General features: G+C 41.5%; 1 protein-coding gene across 1 annotated transcript; it reads left to right on the forward strand.

Moving 5' to 3' along the window:
- Nucleotides 1-837: 837 nt before the first annotated feature.
- Nucleotides 838-10,307, forward strand: med10 (mediator complex subunit 10). Its single transcript, XM_080735005.1, has 4 exons — nucleotides 838-1,064; nucleotides 4,918-5,001; nucleotides 5,369-5,471; nucleotides 9,296-10,307. The coding sequence occupies exons 1-4, from the start codon at nucleotides 943-945 to the stop codon at nucleotides 9,389-9,391; spliced, it is 405 nt and encodes a 134-aa protein (XP_080591131.1). The 5' UTR covers nucleotides 838-942; the 3' UTR covers nucleotides 9,392-10,307.
- The last annotated feature ends 6,861 nt before the right edge of the window (nucleotides 10,308-17,168 follow it).

Raw genomic sequence — 17,168 nt, forward strand, 5'->3', positions numbered from 1 at the left:
TGTTGTAGCATAGGCTGCATAGCTCCTTCCAGGGAAAACATATTTTTGATTGATTGATTGATTGATTGATTGATTAATTGATTGATTGAATAAGTCCGTAACATTTTGCAGATACAGTGGTACTATTTTACAATGAATCTAAAAGGATAACCCAAAAAGCCTTGTTCACAATGCAGGGCTTGTTTCCATTGTGGTCCTGTGTACATCAAGACATAGCCTACAATAGGGCTAATACAGTAATATGCAATACAAGACATCATCAACATTAGTAGAACTAAACGTAGGCCTATACCTATGTACAGTAAACCACTGGGAGACAATGAACTCAATAGCCTATAGGATATATTCAAAACATTCATCTTCTACTGCAATATACCTACTACTACTAATAATAATGTTATTATTATTGTTATGCCTATTATAATTTACCTGGTATTCAGTCTGGAAACTGGTACCCACTACCCACCTATGGACCTTTCTCACCCGTTTCCCCATTTTCATATCTAAATAAACAGTTAGTCAATCTTGTACACACACACACGCACGCACGCACGCACACGCACACACACACACACACACACACACACACACACACACACACACACACACACACACACACACACACACACACACACACACACACACACACACACAGTTGTTATTATTATGACACAGTAGTAGATGTAGCAAAGCAGCTTTGCCAATCGGCAGCACGACAGTTTACGATGTTTAGTATCGAAAGGTGGTAATTTCTGACTGTCTGTTACCATGGATACTGAGCAGCGATTGGCTGACATACTGCCGGAAAGTGCTCCGTGTGTTGGTGTGTGGCTTTTGGGTAATGGAGCGGGTTGTCAGGAGACGGTGATGAATCAAAAGGTTTAATTTGTGATTTAAATGACCCGTGTTTCACACAAAGCGATCTGATAACGGTTTAAAAACATGGCGGAGAGATTTGACAACCTCGAGGAGCACCTGGAGAAATTCGTCGAGAACATTCGACAGTTGGGAATCATCGTCAGCGATTTCCAGCCCAGCAGCCAGACGGGACTCAACCAGAAACTGTAAGTAGTTCACGTTCAGTGGTGGAAAAAGTACTCACATTTGTTACATGTGTTAAAGTATCAATACTGCAATGTTGATATACGCTTTTACAATTACAAGTAAAAGTCGGGAATTCAAAATGTAGGCTACTCGAGTAAAATTACAAAGGTAGCATCATTATAATACATGTCTTGTTACTTGTATGTGTTGGAACAATAAAAACGTATAGATTAAAATGTAGTTAAAGTAAAAGTACTCATTGTGCAGAATGTCCTGTTTAAAGTTTCCAAATGTATGCAAATCTTTTGAAAATAGCAGATCTACAATCTTGTAGATCGTAGCCTATATAGGACTGAATAGCTGCAAATTGCAACACTAGATTTTAGTTTTCAATCTGATGATCCTAGATTCATCAGATTAAAAACAAAAATCTAGTGTTGCAATTTGCGGCTAAGGGCTGAATGAAAATCTACAGTAACTAGTAAATAAAGTTTCAAATAAATGTAGTGGAGTAAAAGTACAATATTTGGATCCGAGAAATAGTGGAGTAAAAGTATTGGCATTGGAAATACTCAAGTAAAGTTCAAATACCTCAGTTGTACATAGTTACTTTACACCACTGTAAGTAGTTCACTTTTATGTACTGAGTGCAGTTTGCAGTTTAACCGGTTTTCAATAGGGGGGTTTATATTAATATGATTTCTATGAACAGAAAATAGAATATATATATAAAAAAAAGAAATATAATTAATTCAGTAAGGACTGGGTGGACAGGGGCACAAATGAGCAAGTGTTGGGCCTTGGGGTTGGGAGAGGTGTGTGTAGTAGTAGTTGTAAGCCTACTGTCTACATTGTAATTGGGATCATGCCAGGTTGTATTAGGAAAATGTGTTATTAGATTAATTAAATTGGTAACTTAAATAAGCTTTATTACATTATTCCAATCCACACCTCACCTTCTGACCACTCCTCATATACAAATACATGATCTTCTGACCCCCCCCCCCCCCCCCCCCCTCAATTCAAAGGGCTTTATTGGCATGAGAAAACACATTTACATTGCCAAAGCAGAAGTGTACACAATACAGTACAATTAATGCTCATAGTTAGGAATAGACTACGTGACAACCAGGAATAGTCTGGTGACCACCAGAGAGACTGGTGACAGCCGGAGTGTAGACGGCACCCGGGAGTAGGTTGGGTTAGCGCCTCAGCCTGTGTCTTCCGTGAGGAAGAAGCCCAACAAACCCACGTTAGGCCTTTAGTAGGGCCATTCAAGCTGCAAGTGGAGCCTGCAGCAGCAGCACCACTGCTGGGCCAGGTGTAGCCTGTGTAGTTACTCAAGAATCCACGCTCCTGAGTGAAATGTCTGGGGCTGGCAGTCTAGTGCAACGCACAGGTCCTGACCTGGTGAGAGCAGGAGTGGACCTGGTGAGACGTAGGAGGGGCCCGGACAGGAGTCAATCCACAGAGCCTAGTCCTTCCATGCGCCAGATTTCCTCTCCCAGTCTCGGCAGAGTAGTTCCGGAGCGGAGGAGTGAATGTGAATGGTTCTGTCTTTCCCTAACATGGGACTGATCGTGGGTAGCTACTGGGACGTAAGTCGGGACTTGATCAACCCCGGCTGGGTCACCCAAGTGAGGGGTATGATGTTGCGAGACCCGAAACCCTGATGAGCTTGGGCGACATAGCCTACATCACGGAGGATACGTCCCAGGTGCATCCATGCAATGTTTTCTTTTGTTATAGTTAATACTGGTACAATACAATCGGAACAAAATATGTACAAGTGAAAGGAGTGTTACAGTTTTCATGTATCAAGCTTACATGCAGGCAGACCATGGGAAAGCCTGGTGATCATTTAAAGTGGGCCATTTGATCCGGTCTAGGCGGAAACCACAAGCAGAAGAAGTGGCGTCGCTTTGTTTTGGTTCCCCCCGTTTGTTTCCCCAATCTCTATTAAAATGCTCGAGTAGCCTAGTGTAGTTTTGCCAGTCACTACGAGTTGGACTAAAATATGCATATACCAAACTAATTTTCCAAAAGCAAAACTACGCCGCATCAAGGGGTTTATTAGGTAGGCCCTAAAAGTATGTCCTTGAGAGCAGGGGAATTATTTTGGGTAAACTGAATCCGGTTTGATCTTTCCAGCCAAATTGTAGTCCTTTGAGAACTACAGCATGACGTAAAGTGGTTTCCGCTCCCGACCGGATCAAACCCCGAAAAGTGAAGGGATCCCAGACTACATTTGATATCCTTCTCCTATCACAGCAGCTCACTCTCTCTCTCTCTATCTCTCTCATTGACACCACACACACGCACGCACGCACGCACGCGCGCGCACACACACACACACACACACACACACACACACACACACACACACACACACACACACAAGATGAACAGGCCTAACAGAGTGGGGTGTCATAGGCTAGGGCAGTGGTTCTCAGCCTCTTTCGGCCATCACCCCCCAAAATAATCCTGTTTGAACTGGGGACCCCCCACCTTGACAAGCACTTGGAATTGGAGGGGGTGAGACAAGACAATACATATTTTTTCTCTTAGTTCCACAAATACATATTTTACAGTGCAGATCTAGAAGATCTACAACCACTGGGTAAGGGAGACCACATTTGAAGTGCCCCATCCCCCCTCCTCCTGCTTACACATAAAACATTGACAACATAAAACATTGACAATTACTATGGTTGTGACTTGTGAAGACCATAGATTTACATTAACTTTTGATTGATTGATTCATTGATTGACTTTATTGATCCAAGAAATGTACAACAATAGATTGTACTGTCTTGGTAGTCAGAAGGGCAACACAATAAGCCCTAGGGGCTTGTATCCACTGTGGTTCCATTAATATTAATGTGTGACCTGGGGGGATGACGAATAGCAATGGTCAGAACATTTCCATCACGTATGTATGTACAAGGCAACATGTCCAGCCTACCGGAATTTCTCTACTTATTGTACTTCCAGTTAGACTTTCAGTAGCTTAATACCAACCACTAATAATCATCACAATAATTCAGTAACGATACAGACTTGAAAAACATGTCACGTGGATTGTGGAGGAACATGAGCATTGAACCCAATAAAACTCTGTTAGATAGCCTCTTATACCCACCAATAATCCTATATTTTAAGTGCAGCTATAGAATCAAAGTACTGGGAGCTGATGGTAGGTGTGGCGCTCCACCTCAGCAGTCCATCTCCCAGGGGTCTAGCGCATTGTAACGGGGACGGACTCCCGCGTGTTACCGGCTGATACCGACAATAAGCCACTCCCGACCTACTTTATAGAATCAAAACAAGGGTCCAATCCAAGTAGGGAGTGGTTGCTCTTATCTCTCCCTCAGAGCCCAGGAGGAATGCCCCAGCTTTGAACAGCATTGCAGTATTTATTAGAGAAAACTAGAATGGACCTGCCGAGGGATTTGCTCATCAGGAATTGTAACCACTTTAACCCTGACATTCTTATTTTGTGCACATTATTATGTGCAAAAGATTTTCAAAAACTTTCAAATTACTCCAAAATAGCAGATACAGGTGATTTCAATAACAGATTATTTAATAGTGATAATAACTTCAGTCTTTCTTTTGTATTGATTGATTGATTGATTGGTGGGCCAGTCAAAATTGTGCCACGCGACGCGGGCCTGAGTTTGAGTATCACTGCCTTAAGCAACATGATTTATATAAAACAACATGCGATGAATGAATAGATTAATTTAGCCTAATTTATGTCACATTTGTTTTTGGTTGCTTGAACACACCCAGTCCTGACTGACACAATATCTGTACAAGAAGCCACAAAGTTACATTCAGAACGTTCTAACTTTACATGTTACCTTTCAGAAACTACATGATTTCCGGATTACAAGACATCGAGAAGTGTCGTCAGCAGCTTCATGAGATCAATGTTCCACTCGAGGCCTTTGAGTGAGTCACCTCTCATATTCCTGTAAACTATTATATGACCCCTTTATGAATGCAAAATTATCCATATCTATTTATTTACCAAATAAGTTCTGGGTAAGAAATGGATGATCTACAAGGTCACAATGCATTGAAGATTGTAGATCAGCCATTTCTGCCGTTATTGTACGACTATGATGTTATTCATGGGTTTCATTTGTACACGGCCATGTTGAGGACCAACACAGGTGTTTCAATTTCTCTGAATGGCATAGAACTAATGTTCTCCTTTAAGAGTGTCCTTCTCGTCACGTCACTGATATCAGACGCTGCCTGTCACACCATGTCTTTATTCTCCTGAGCTGTCAGCTGGTGTTATTTGTGTTCATAGGTACATCGATCAAGGTCGGAACCCTCAGCTATACACAAAGGAGTGTCTGGAGAGAGCCTTGGCTAAGAACGAGCAGGTCAAAGGAAAGATCGACACCATGACGGTGAGAAATTATTGTCTGTCAGGGTGAAATCATTCAACATTCAACCGGGCCTAATGTCGTTGTTGCAGTCTGTCGGATTGTATTGTATTGCTCAGACGTCACGTTGTATTGGAAGATGTATTTCTCTATTCTATATGCTTAAGAGTTGAGCTGTCTTGACACGCATTCCCCCACAGATACACCTACGCACAACAAACTGCAGGATGGTATGAATCAAGCTCAATCAAACTATTATTGAATTTGATAGTGTATATCTGTCACATGCTCACATGTTTATAAAGACGGTGCAGTTTGTGAAAAAGAACAGAGGAATACGAATATGGGGGGGGGGGGGGGGGGGGGGTTAGGCTATGTTTTATTCATAAAAATAAAGATATGCTGCTTCAATAGCTTTGATCACTGTTATTCATATAGATAGATACAGTAAATGGTGCACTTCAATATCTCTTCCATTTCAATCAAATGGGACGCTTTCACTCTCAGACCACTGGCACTGGCAAACATTAGTGCTTAATGTTTACCTTTTATTAGAATAGGACAAAGTATTTTGTCAGCTCCAAATCTTCCTTTCGAAGGCCACGAGTGCTTTTGGATCCCTTTTGAGTAATTGAATATTTGTATCAGGGCTTGAGACTAAGGGACTCCCGACGTCCCAGGGACGTAAAAGTAAGCAATTTACCCCGAGTGAGAGGACATTATGCTCTGATAATGTCCTGTGTGAGGGGGTGATCGATAACACCCTCACACAGGACATTATCAGAGCATAATGTCCGACCCCGAGTGGTAAATAGCTTTTCTACCACTTTTTTCCGTATACATGAAAGAAAACACATAGTTGTAACTTGCAAGGATATTAAGTTACAATCATTATTGCCTATAAAACTTCCGCGACGACAGCAAATAGTTCCACAAACAACATCTTCTACTCACCACCAGATGACGCCAACTCCATGCAGAGAAAGATGTCTAGCATACAGCTAAGCTAACGTCAGTTAGAAGGACCGTTCCGGCCGTAAATAGAGGCTGTTCGCTTCCAGAAAGGCATAGGTTCAGAGAAAAGGGGCTTTAAAGTTGGCGGATTGCATTGGATCCAAATAAATCGGCGACGTCGTACGCACGTTAGTAAACATAGGACCGCTACGACCGTCATATGTTGGTTGGGGGAAAGGTGTTCCGACTACCTCCTGAAGTCCCCGGATGTACACTGAGGCGCATTGATCTCGTCCTCACACAACTGCGGCGGTTGTTCTGCCATAACCTCCGGAATTTAGCCAATCAGAATCCAGTATTTGAACATGTGACTAGAAAAAGTGGTAGAAATATATATTTGGGACGCAAATTAATCTCCCCTGGGACGCAGACGGGACGTAGAGGATTCTTTTTGAGCCAACGGCGTGTATCAATGTCACTGCTCAAATGATGTGCAAACTCGCAGCATGAGAGACACAGAAAATAAATATGATGTAATCAGAAAAAGCCTGTGTCCTACGACGCATATTTTTAATCCAGGACTCATTAAGCCACTCGACAGCGTCCCTCGGACGCATACAACCTTTCATCCATGCGAGAGTCTGACAGGGGGACATTCGCTCTGTGTTAGCCTCTTGCTAACGTAAGCTACTTTCTCCCAGGGTCAGTCTGAGGCTCATAAAGTAATTAAGTCATAAAAAGGCTAGTTTTCAAAGCGGAGAATCTAACTATCTGTGATTTACAACCGCCGTACGTTCTAGCGAGCGTCTCTGTCTATGAACGTCCTATCGTGTGTCGCTCTCCCAAGCGCTCCCAAGCCGCAGTGTGTCCCAGTGTTGCCTTGTGCGCGCGTGTGTGTGTGTGTGAGTGAGTGACAGTGAGTATGTGCGTGTACGCATGCATGCTCGGCTAGCTAGCACCAGTGGTGCAAAAAAGTACTCAAATGTTTACTTGAGTAAAAGTATCAAATACAGCAATGCAGAAATACTCGTTACAAGTAAAAGTCCGTAATTCATTTTACTTGAGTAAAAGTACAAAAGTATTGGAATAAAAATATACCTAAGTACTAAAAGTAGGCTACTCATCCATAATATCCTGTTTCACAGATACAGAAATTAATAAAAATCCTGTGGTTAATGTTAGCTCCTTTCGGAACCCCTCACTCCACTGCTACGCAGCTCCGAGATGGGGTTCCTACTGGTCGGCTGCCGAAATCCTGTTGTTGGATCCACGATCCGCCGTTAGCGATCACTTCTTACCTTTGTTGAACACTCTATCCAAAAAGTAACCGGCCTATGTGAAAGTATAATCGTTTTACTTTTTAAGCGTGGAACAACCTCGTGGCTGTGAGCATTTGACCAAATCGCGGAGGCAACAGTCTGGCCACGCGAGACTACAACGGGGGAAAACACGGGTAAACACAGAGCCGGCTGGTCTTTCGAGCGATATAAAGTCTTCATTTCACCCCAGTGCTTCGAGGTTGTTCCACGCTTAAAAAGTAAAACGATTATACTTTCACATAGGCCGGTTACTTTTTGGATAGAGTGTTCAACAAAGGTAAGAAGTGATCGCTAACGGCGGATCGTGGATCCAACAACAGGATTTCGGCAGCCGACCAGTAGGAACCCCATCTCGGAGCTGCGTAGCAGTGGAGTGAGGGGTTCCGAAAGGAGCTAGGTTAATGTATACTTCCCAAAATACCTAAAGCTTCAAATAATTGTAGTGTGTAGGCCTACTTAACATTTTAAGTAGGGTAGCCTACTTAAGACCTTTTTAATAGGCCCTACCACAAGAAAATAAAAAAATCACACTTGTGTGAACTGAGCGGTGGTGTGTGTGTGTGTGTGTGTGTGTGTGTGTGTGTGTGTGTGTGTGTGTGTGTGTGTGCAACAGCGCCCCTCCCTTAACATGTGTGGTCAGAAAAGGTTACTGCAGGCTACAGACAGACACGGAGACACGGAGACAGACAGACCCACACACACGGCCACGTATAGGAGCGTTGTGACCACCGCTCAAAAAGACCATTACTGCATAATCAACACACTATGTTATTTAAAAAAAAAATGATTATTAGCCAAATTGTAAAAATAAAATAAAGAGGCAAACATTTTGTAAAAAGCCGATCTAAGAGCTCACAACGCTCATTTTTTTTTATTATTGAGGACCCATACATTTCTTTTAATAAATATTATTATAATAGTAATTCTAATAGACCTGCATTAATTTTTTTGGGACGGATTACATTCATTTGGGGACGGTTTAATTTGTATTTTGGGACGGTCCCGGGACGTAGGTGAAAAAAGTTAGTCTGGAGCCCTGATTTGTATTTACATTAAGTAGACAGTGTAACAATTAAAAAAACAACAAAATGGATAAAAACACCAAAAAGCCATAATCTTGTTTCCATTGTGGTCCCCCCAAAACAGTGTGGCTAACATCTCATAGCCCGAGGAGACATCGATTGCAGTGTCCGAATAACTGAACAGTAAAAGGATATAAATTCTTACTTCAAGTGTAAAACCTCACCAGATATCGCTCCCAGCAGCTTGGTATTGGAATTTTAGATTATGGGTCTTTTGAATAGGCTTTTGGTTAAAGGCATGCCCTAAAATAATGTTTGTGTTAACACAGGCTTATGGGATTTTTGTTTTGTTTTCTTAATGTTTTTTTTTCTTTTCTGCTAGTTGCTTCCAACTACAGACGTTGTCAGGGACATTATTACATATCACGCTGAACAGCAACAACTTTTTATTTTATGCAAAAAGAAACAAAAGTATTTATTAAATGTCACTTTGAAGAAGAAAGTACTTATAATGTACAATATTAATTAAACATTTTCATCATTGTTGTTGCAGAAATTCAAGAGCCTTTTAATCTCGGAGCTTGGCAAAGTCTTCCCAGAGGAGATGGCCAAATATAAGGCCATACATGGAGATGACCCCCCGTCCTAGCGCCCCCCTGACTCCTGAAATCAACGCCTTCATGGTGGGTGGTGGCTGCCAACAGAATATTAACCACACAAACCTCACCTCCCAAAGCTTGTGAGCTTGTAGATTGGCTATTTTCGGCAAAGACACTTGGTGTAGAGGGGATAAAAGGAGGGGGCCAAGTACAAACCCTTGGGGGACACCAGGTCAACGAAGTATATGGGGTTAATTTAAAAGTAATTATCATGGTGTTTTTCTGTGTGTGCGTGTGTGTGTGTCGTTTAGTTTTTGCTTTGGTTGTTGCTGACTACGATCCTGTGGGACAAGCTTTAATTTCAGCTCAGCAGCCATATTTCTGACTCCATTAATCACCTCTATTTTGTTTTCGTGAAAATTGGAATTTTTCTATTTGAAGGAACTCGATCAGAGCGTTGATATGTAAAATGTTAAACAGCTGAGCTCATCCCTAGCCAATACACATTAATTTCAAACTGTTTACGTGGTATAGTTTGAACTGTTTGTACTGGATCTCTCTCGCGCTCTCTGGTGTTACAGCATGCTGTTATAGAAGAGAAAGTCATTTCTGCAGTGGGTTGGCAAGAACTTGTTAGGAGTTATGCTGCTTTTTTTAATGACCACATTGATGTCATGTCTGAAAATATGGTGTTGGCAACAGAATGTCTTTAACCCAACTGTACAGTAGATAGATTTGGGTTTCTGCAGTTCTGAGGAAATTTCATCCACTATTTGTACATATGTTTATACAATATTTCAGTGTCCTTTTTAAAACCTTGTCTCAGTGTCCAACATAGCAAGTTTATACCGCAATTCATACCGTTTTGTATCCAACTCAGGTTTCTGACAGCCATGAAAACTGAATGCAAATGTTCTGTGTGTAGTAATTTTGCGCCTGACAAATTGACATTGCCAGAAAGCATAATTAACCCTTTCTTTGTTATGTATTTGCATTATAATTTTGGTTAATAAATCAGCCTCTTTTTTGAGTGAAATTTAGTTTGGCAAATTTTATTGGCACCAGTTTAAATTCAGTTTCATTACATTTGTGTATGCAACATATTCTGTTCATAAGAAGATTCTTATCTGTATGCATACGATTCTCACTACGTGAAAAGTTTGCTACAGTAATATTGTGTATTTCTTTGTACATTATATGAGAGCATGCTAAAGGATCATAGACTGTATAAAAGATATGGACAAAGCGAAGCCATTGGTTTCTATGCAGCGCAAATGACACAATATGGGTCCTTGGCATGGGTGTTGCCATCATAGATTGTAAAGGCACCAGAGGATGCTATTGGCTGCCAATGGTCACGTGCAACCGCAGAGATACATGGGAGAATGTGGTCGGAGCCTCCCGAAATACAGCACACAAAGAAGAACACAGCCGGCTGGTATCAATTTAGTTGGCCACGCCCCCCCGCAACTTTATCATCAATTTTAACATAAATGGGACCTTATTTTCACAAAACGCATATGATCGTGATTGAAAGGCAATTTTTAACTAGCGATAGGAACCATAAAGTATTTATGAAAATGTTAATTAATAAGGTTAGAAAACGAAAGGGGAAAATGAATGGGGTCCAATGGAGAACAATTCTTTTTGCGATCGGCCGGGGGGGAAAACAGCGCAACTAGCGGCCAATCATAGGAAGTTTTAGTTTCGTATTGGAGTCATTTTAAATCGGCGGAACTATGCCCCTGTAAAGGATGCTAGCAGTAAAATATCAGACAATAAGAACGTTATCCACTAGCCTAACTACCCTGAAAAGTAAGTTTAATATACCGTAATTCTCCAATGACATTTTGGTGTCTTATTATTGTCTTGTATTGTTGTCCTGTCCAAGCATCCCTATTTCAGACCACCAATTTATGCTCAGTCGTGCAACGGTGTCACGTGCAGAAAATACCCGGTCTATTGTATATCTACTGTTGTAATAAAAGGTTACAATTCCTATGTAGTGACTTGAAAAGTAGAACGACATTTTAAACAATAATAGTACTGTGTGATATAATGCTCTTTGGAACTGTTAATCCTTTATTTGCAGGAATGGAACTATTTAATGGGCGTTGTTCAAATTGGTTGCCTTCACTGAATCCCTTTTTATGACATCTCATCCAAATACTGGCTTGTGATGTCCATGTTAATACAGTACAGCCAGGAAGAGAGGGAAACGCAAGCCACCAGCTAACAGGTTAGTTGCAAGTGATATTTCTTGTTCAAACGTTTTTTCTTTTTTTTTTGTAACGCAACATTGTCGTCTAAATCAGGATATAAACTGTTTTATCGACAGTCTTTGTCTCATATGTTAAAGGAGTAGATCACCCCCGAAATGACTTTTTCTATTGACTAGTAAGACGCCTCAGGCCGACAAGCGACCTCGCCCATGGTAAACTGCGACCTTCGGTCGCAATTACTCACGCCATGGAGACTTTAGTCCAATAATATGTAATGGTAATCAAAAGAAAAGTCACTGTGGGGCTGAACTACACCTTTTAAGTTGAGCTGTTCTTCTACCTCCACATGCAGTTGGAGTTCTGTATTGTACTTTAGTTCTGACCTGAAATATGAGGTTAAAGGGATATTACACTTTCAAAGTCATTTTATCGTCTAATCAGGCTTTTATGAACACCCTGAACAGTTTTTAATTTGCTTGATTCAATATTTAGATATTTGATGTAAATGTTACCAGCTCCAACACGCCCAGGCCCTCTCCACATACACACCCATTGTAACTTCAAACTCCATTTTAACCATGATAGATTCATTAAAAACACACATTATTTTTTTCTGGTGACTCACAATACCCTCCTAATACGTGAGCAGCCCGTGTTTTTTCAATAACTTTTTTCATTTATTTTCAATAAAATATTATTGTATTTAATGTTTTCCATTTTCCCAAAGAATTATTAAAAATAAAAGAAAAAGGTTATTGAAAAAACACGGTCTGCTCACGTATTAGGAGGGTATTATGAGTCACCAGAAAAAATAATGTGTGTTTTTAATGAATCTATCATGGTTAAAATGGAGTTTGAAGTTACAATGGGTGTGTATGTGGAGAGGGCCTGGGCGTGTTGGAGCTGGTAACATTTACATCAAATATCTAAATACTGAATGAAGCAAATTAAAAACTGTTCAGGGTGTTCATACAAGCCTGATTAGACCTAAAAGTTTGTTTGAAAGTGTAATATCCCTTTAACTAAAATGTGTCAGTAGGACCTTATCTGCGGCGGTAACATGAGTAAATGTGTCAGTACCCTACACAGGTCCCTGGTGACTTTGTTATGAACTTGTAGAGAAGTGGTTATTGTGAAATATATACCAGTGAAAGATAATATCAAAAATAACTTGAAAAAGTTACAAAGTATGACTTTAAAAAAAAGCAGAATCCATCCAGTCTGACAGCACACACTCCTTGCACCTAGGGTTACACAACTTGTGTCTTTGTGTTCCCGTTTCATGTACTCGTGAGCCGCAAACCAACTGGTTGTTCAGTTTTTTTCTTATTACAATATACTGTATATAATGTAACATCACCCGAATGGTTCATGTACACTTCACAACAAATCATAGAACACAAAACAAGCACAGAATACAAAGTGTGCCTGCATGTTTGATAAAACAATCAATATTGCTATTTAATTTCACTACTGAAACTCTAAACAATAAAATGTAGTATCAGCTCAACCACCCAACCATGTCTGTCTGGTAAAGATAGCTTTAACCTTGTAAAACATTTGAACTTAAAATCTTAGTAGTGCTGAAACATGAGTAAATGTGTCAGTGGGACAAATGCAGATGTGAGCTGGGTGTCACAATGCCTCAGTGACATCACTTGACAGGGTCATGCAGGTCATGTGTCTGCGGGTGTCAAGTGAAACTGCACTGCGCGCGTGTGCGCCTACATGTCTGTGTGCAGGCCGGGGGGACAGATGCTCCAGAACCACCTCCCCGTCACCAGAACAGACCGCAGCCCAACACGCCTCCTCGCTCCACCTTCTGGGGGATTAAGCCCAATGACAGACACGCCCCACTGACCCTGAAGGCCCGTCCTCTGGGACAGAGGGAGGGGGAAATGAGCCCCATTACCGGTTTTTGATCTGTGTTGCTGATGATGCAGCATGGTAATAGAGACACTAGCCATCTTTCATCTGTGTCTCTTGAACAGGTGTGTAAGCTATGTTTCGGGGAAGATGGCTGCCGACAGCAGGCACGGAGCAGGAACGGAGCGTGTAACACGCAACAAATTTCGCTTGCTCGGCAGTGTCTCACGTGGATCAAATCCGCTTGAGACGACGTGCCTCCGTCGTCTCCACTGAAAACAAGCTTTCCCTTACATCTCCCCTTCTACGTAAACAATAACAGCTTCCGGTTACCATAAGGCGGGGGTGGGCAATAATCTTTTCCATGGGGCCACATGGAAAAGAAAATATTGTGGAGGGCCGGGCCAAAAGGCACATCCCTGCAAGATGTGCTCCCCGCAAACTAAACACACAGCTATACCTCCGACTTTGGTAAATAAATACTTTTTAAAGTCCAATTGTTGTTGAAAACCTGGCATTCGGCATCGACTTTTCTTTTTTTTGCCACTTTAGACATTTTTGATGGGTAAGGTAAGGCAGGTCGTCTTGACGTGACCAGTCTGACCACCTACTTGTTATTGAGACAACATCAATGATCACGCACACAAGCAGATGTATGCATTGCGTCCGTCCATATGTACGTGAATACAAAAAACTACAAAATAAAAGAAATGCAGCTTTGGTCCATGCATGGGGTAAAATTTGAAAATGTGTTTATTTTGTAATTTGCCATTAACCCTATACAAGGGCCGGTCAGAGTGAACCAAGGAGCCGCATACGGCCCCCGGGCCGCACAATGCCCAGGTCTGCCATTAGGGGATGATCGTTTACTGTAGATATGCAATTACACTATTATCACTGAAGAAAGGTGGATGAATATACCCTAAGTGCAATATCATTGCCAATGATCTATCTATGGATTGCTTTTGCACTCTGTAATAAACCGCCACTAATCCGAAGAAGATCTGTCATCTTTGAATCAATTGTTCTTTCCTCTCAATAGCTTGTAAAAGCTCCTGTATGAACACTGCCGATGAAGTAATACTAATAAATGAAGCTTAGGTTTTCATACTGTATGTCCAGTAGGGCATTCATGAATAGTGATTTTTAGTATTCGAATTATTCGACCTCAAAGTATTCGAATATTCGACAGGACTGGCTAAACTGGCAAATATTAAGTAAGCAAGAGGCGGACATTGTGAAAATAGCCGATCTACATGCTCACAACGCCTCGCGTTGTGAGCATGTAGATCTGCTATTTTCACAATATTTATCTGCGGAACCAAGTGCTTGTCAGGGTGGGGGTCCCCAGTTCATATATGTTTATTTTGGGGGTCACGGCCTAAAAAGGTTTGAGAACCTGGTATAGAGCATTAACAAATTCATCCTCCAGGGGCATTGACAACTCATTCTTGTGACTTCCTATCTAGCCAAGCTTTATAAACTATAGAGAAAACAATAACAATAAGCGAATATTCGACTCCGGTGAACAACGTCGAATAGTGACTTTGATATTCGAATATTTGGTGAATGCCCTAAAGTCCAGAGGTATAATAACACTTCTAATACCATTAACAGGCTAGGCTTGAAGAGTCACTCAGCATTATTTACACAAACACGTTGAGGTTTTTCAGTGGTACTTTGAGATTGAGCTGCCTGCTATAAAGCACTGCTGCCATACAAACAACCTGTTCATCACCTATATGGTTCTTCAGTTTAGTTTAAGAATCAGCTTTATTGTCACGTCGCTGGTTTACAGCTGTAAAGAAGTGGGTGAGATGTGTTAAGCTCCAGAGAGAAAAACATCTAAAGGCACCTATATGGTTCTATATAACACCACTTGGCAAAGGCGCAATATTGCCTTTAAGATAGTTGCTACAGTATATAACAGTGGTTCTCAAAACGTTTTCATGTCAAGGACCCAATGTTTTCAGGTCCGGATCCCCATCTGAAATTATTTTGTACCATGGACTTTGTACCGCCATACAATATTTTTGTATGGTTACAAATTAATGTTGTTCAAATATTCCACGTTTGAAACATATTTTCAAGACGTTTTGTTAAAATAGCAGAGATGAGGGTCCACGGCCAAATACAAAGCCTATCATTTTGGGGCTCCTTGAAGTGAAAAAGTTTGAGCACCACTGATTTTTTTCAGTTTTTCAGAAAACTTTTAGGCTTTAGTAGAAGACATTTTTATAATCGGCCTCTGGTCTTCATGGGTTAAGCATCAAGCATCACTTCCACTTGTCTTTGTGCTGCTTCTCGGTTAGTTCTGTCCAGCGTTTAGGCTACCTTCTGACCCAGGCTGTCTTGCATCCGCAGGCGAGCTGCTGATGGAATTGCTTACGAAATTGCAGTGGGGATCAAGGACAGCCTTTTCGATCCAATAACAGGGGCGACGCTGTGAGATGTGAAATAAAAGGAACCGATATGTTTTTTTTAGCCTCGGTGGTGTATGTGCGTGCGCGTGTGCGTGCGTGTCGTGTGCAACTGTGTTTCAATATAGGTCAGGCCGTTTCTCTTACAAGGATGATTCTGTTCAAGAAATGCATGTGTGGTTGCGTGTGTGTGTGTGTGTGTCTGCAATGAACGAATGAGAGGGAGGCTTATTCTACTCTGTGCAGGTGGGTAGGCTAGGTATCTGTGCCTATAGAGCAGAGCATTGAGGAGTTTGCATGACTCACCCAAGGTGACTTGGTCTCTGTGTTGTCTTCTGTACACTTGCCTCCCCCTCTTGTTCGCTCAGGCACCCCCGGCCCCCTCCACACACACCCTTCAGTGTTACCAAGGCTACCTTCACAATGCCCTCCTGGGTAACACTAAGCTAGTATGTACCCATGTACACTCTATCTATGGTAAATGGTGCATTTATATACAGAGTTCCCACGGTCATGAAATTCCTGGAAATATTTTGAAATTAGAAAAATTAAAAAAAGTTTTGGAATTTATCAAGGGTCCTGGAAGGTCCTGGAAAAAATAGCTATGCATTGTCTTTGGTTATTGATTTTATTAATACCTCTGAAATGACGAATTAAACATGGGCCAAATTGTCAAATATTAGAGGAAGAAATTGTGAAAATAGCCGATCTACGAGGCGTTGTGAGCATGTAGATCGGCTATTTTCACAATAGAACCGTGTTATGCAAAATTCCTCAACTCTTAGTGCTCGTCGGGGTGCCGGTTAAAACATGATTATTTTGGGGGTCACGGCCTGAAGAGGTTGAGAACCACTGGCTGGCATACACTACCTTCTTTGGGCATTGCGCATAGTGACCTGTTATTGAGCTGAATTATTGTTCTATAGTCCTGGAAATTGGGTTAAATATTCTGGAAAGGTTTTGGAAATTAATTGGTAAAAATGTGTGGGAACCCTGTATATAGCGCCTTTATCCAAGGCACTTTACAGAGATGCATTACATTCACACACACACACACATTCATACACCGATGGCGGAGGAAACCATGCAAGGCACCAACCTGATCACTGGGAGCAACTAGGGGTTCAGAGTCTTGCTCAAGGACTCTTCGACACTAACTCTGGGGGAGCCCGGGATCAAACTGGGAACCCTTCGGGAACCCTCCGTGTTCTAGGACTGTTTCTCTACCCCTGAGTCACAGCCGCCCCTACAATCTATAATGTGCTCTAAACATTCTTATAATGCATTATAATGTGCTTAGAACAATGTATACCGGTAAT

This window comes from Nannobrachium achirus, assembly GCF_963921795.1.
Source record: "Nannobrachium achirus genome assembly, chromosome: 10".
Lineage (NCBI taxonomy): Eukaryota > Metazoa > Chordata > Actinopteri > Myctophiformes > Myctophidae > Nannobrachium > Nannobrachium achirus.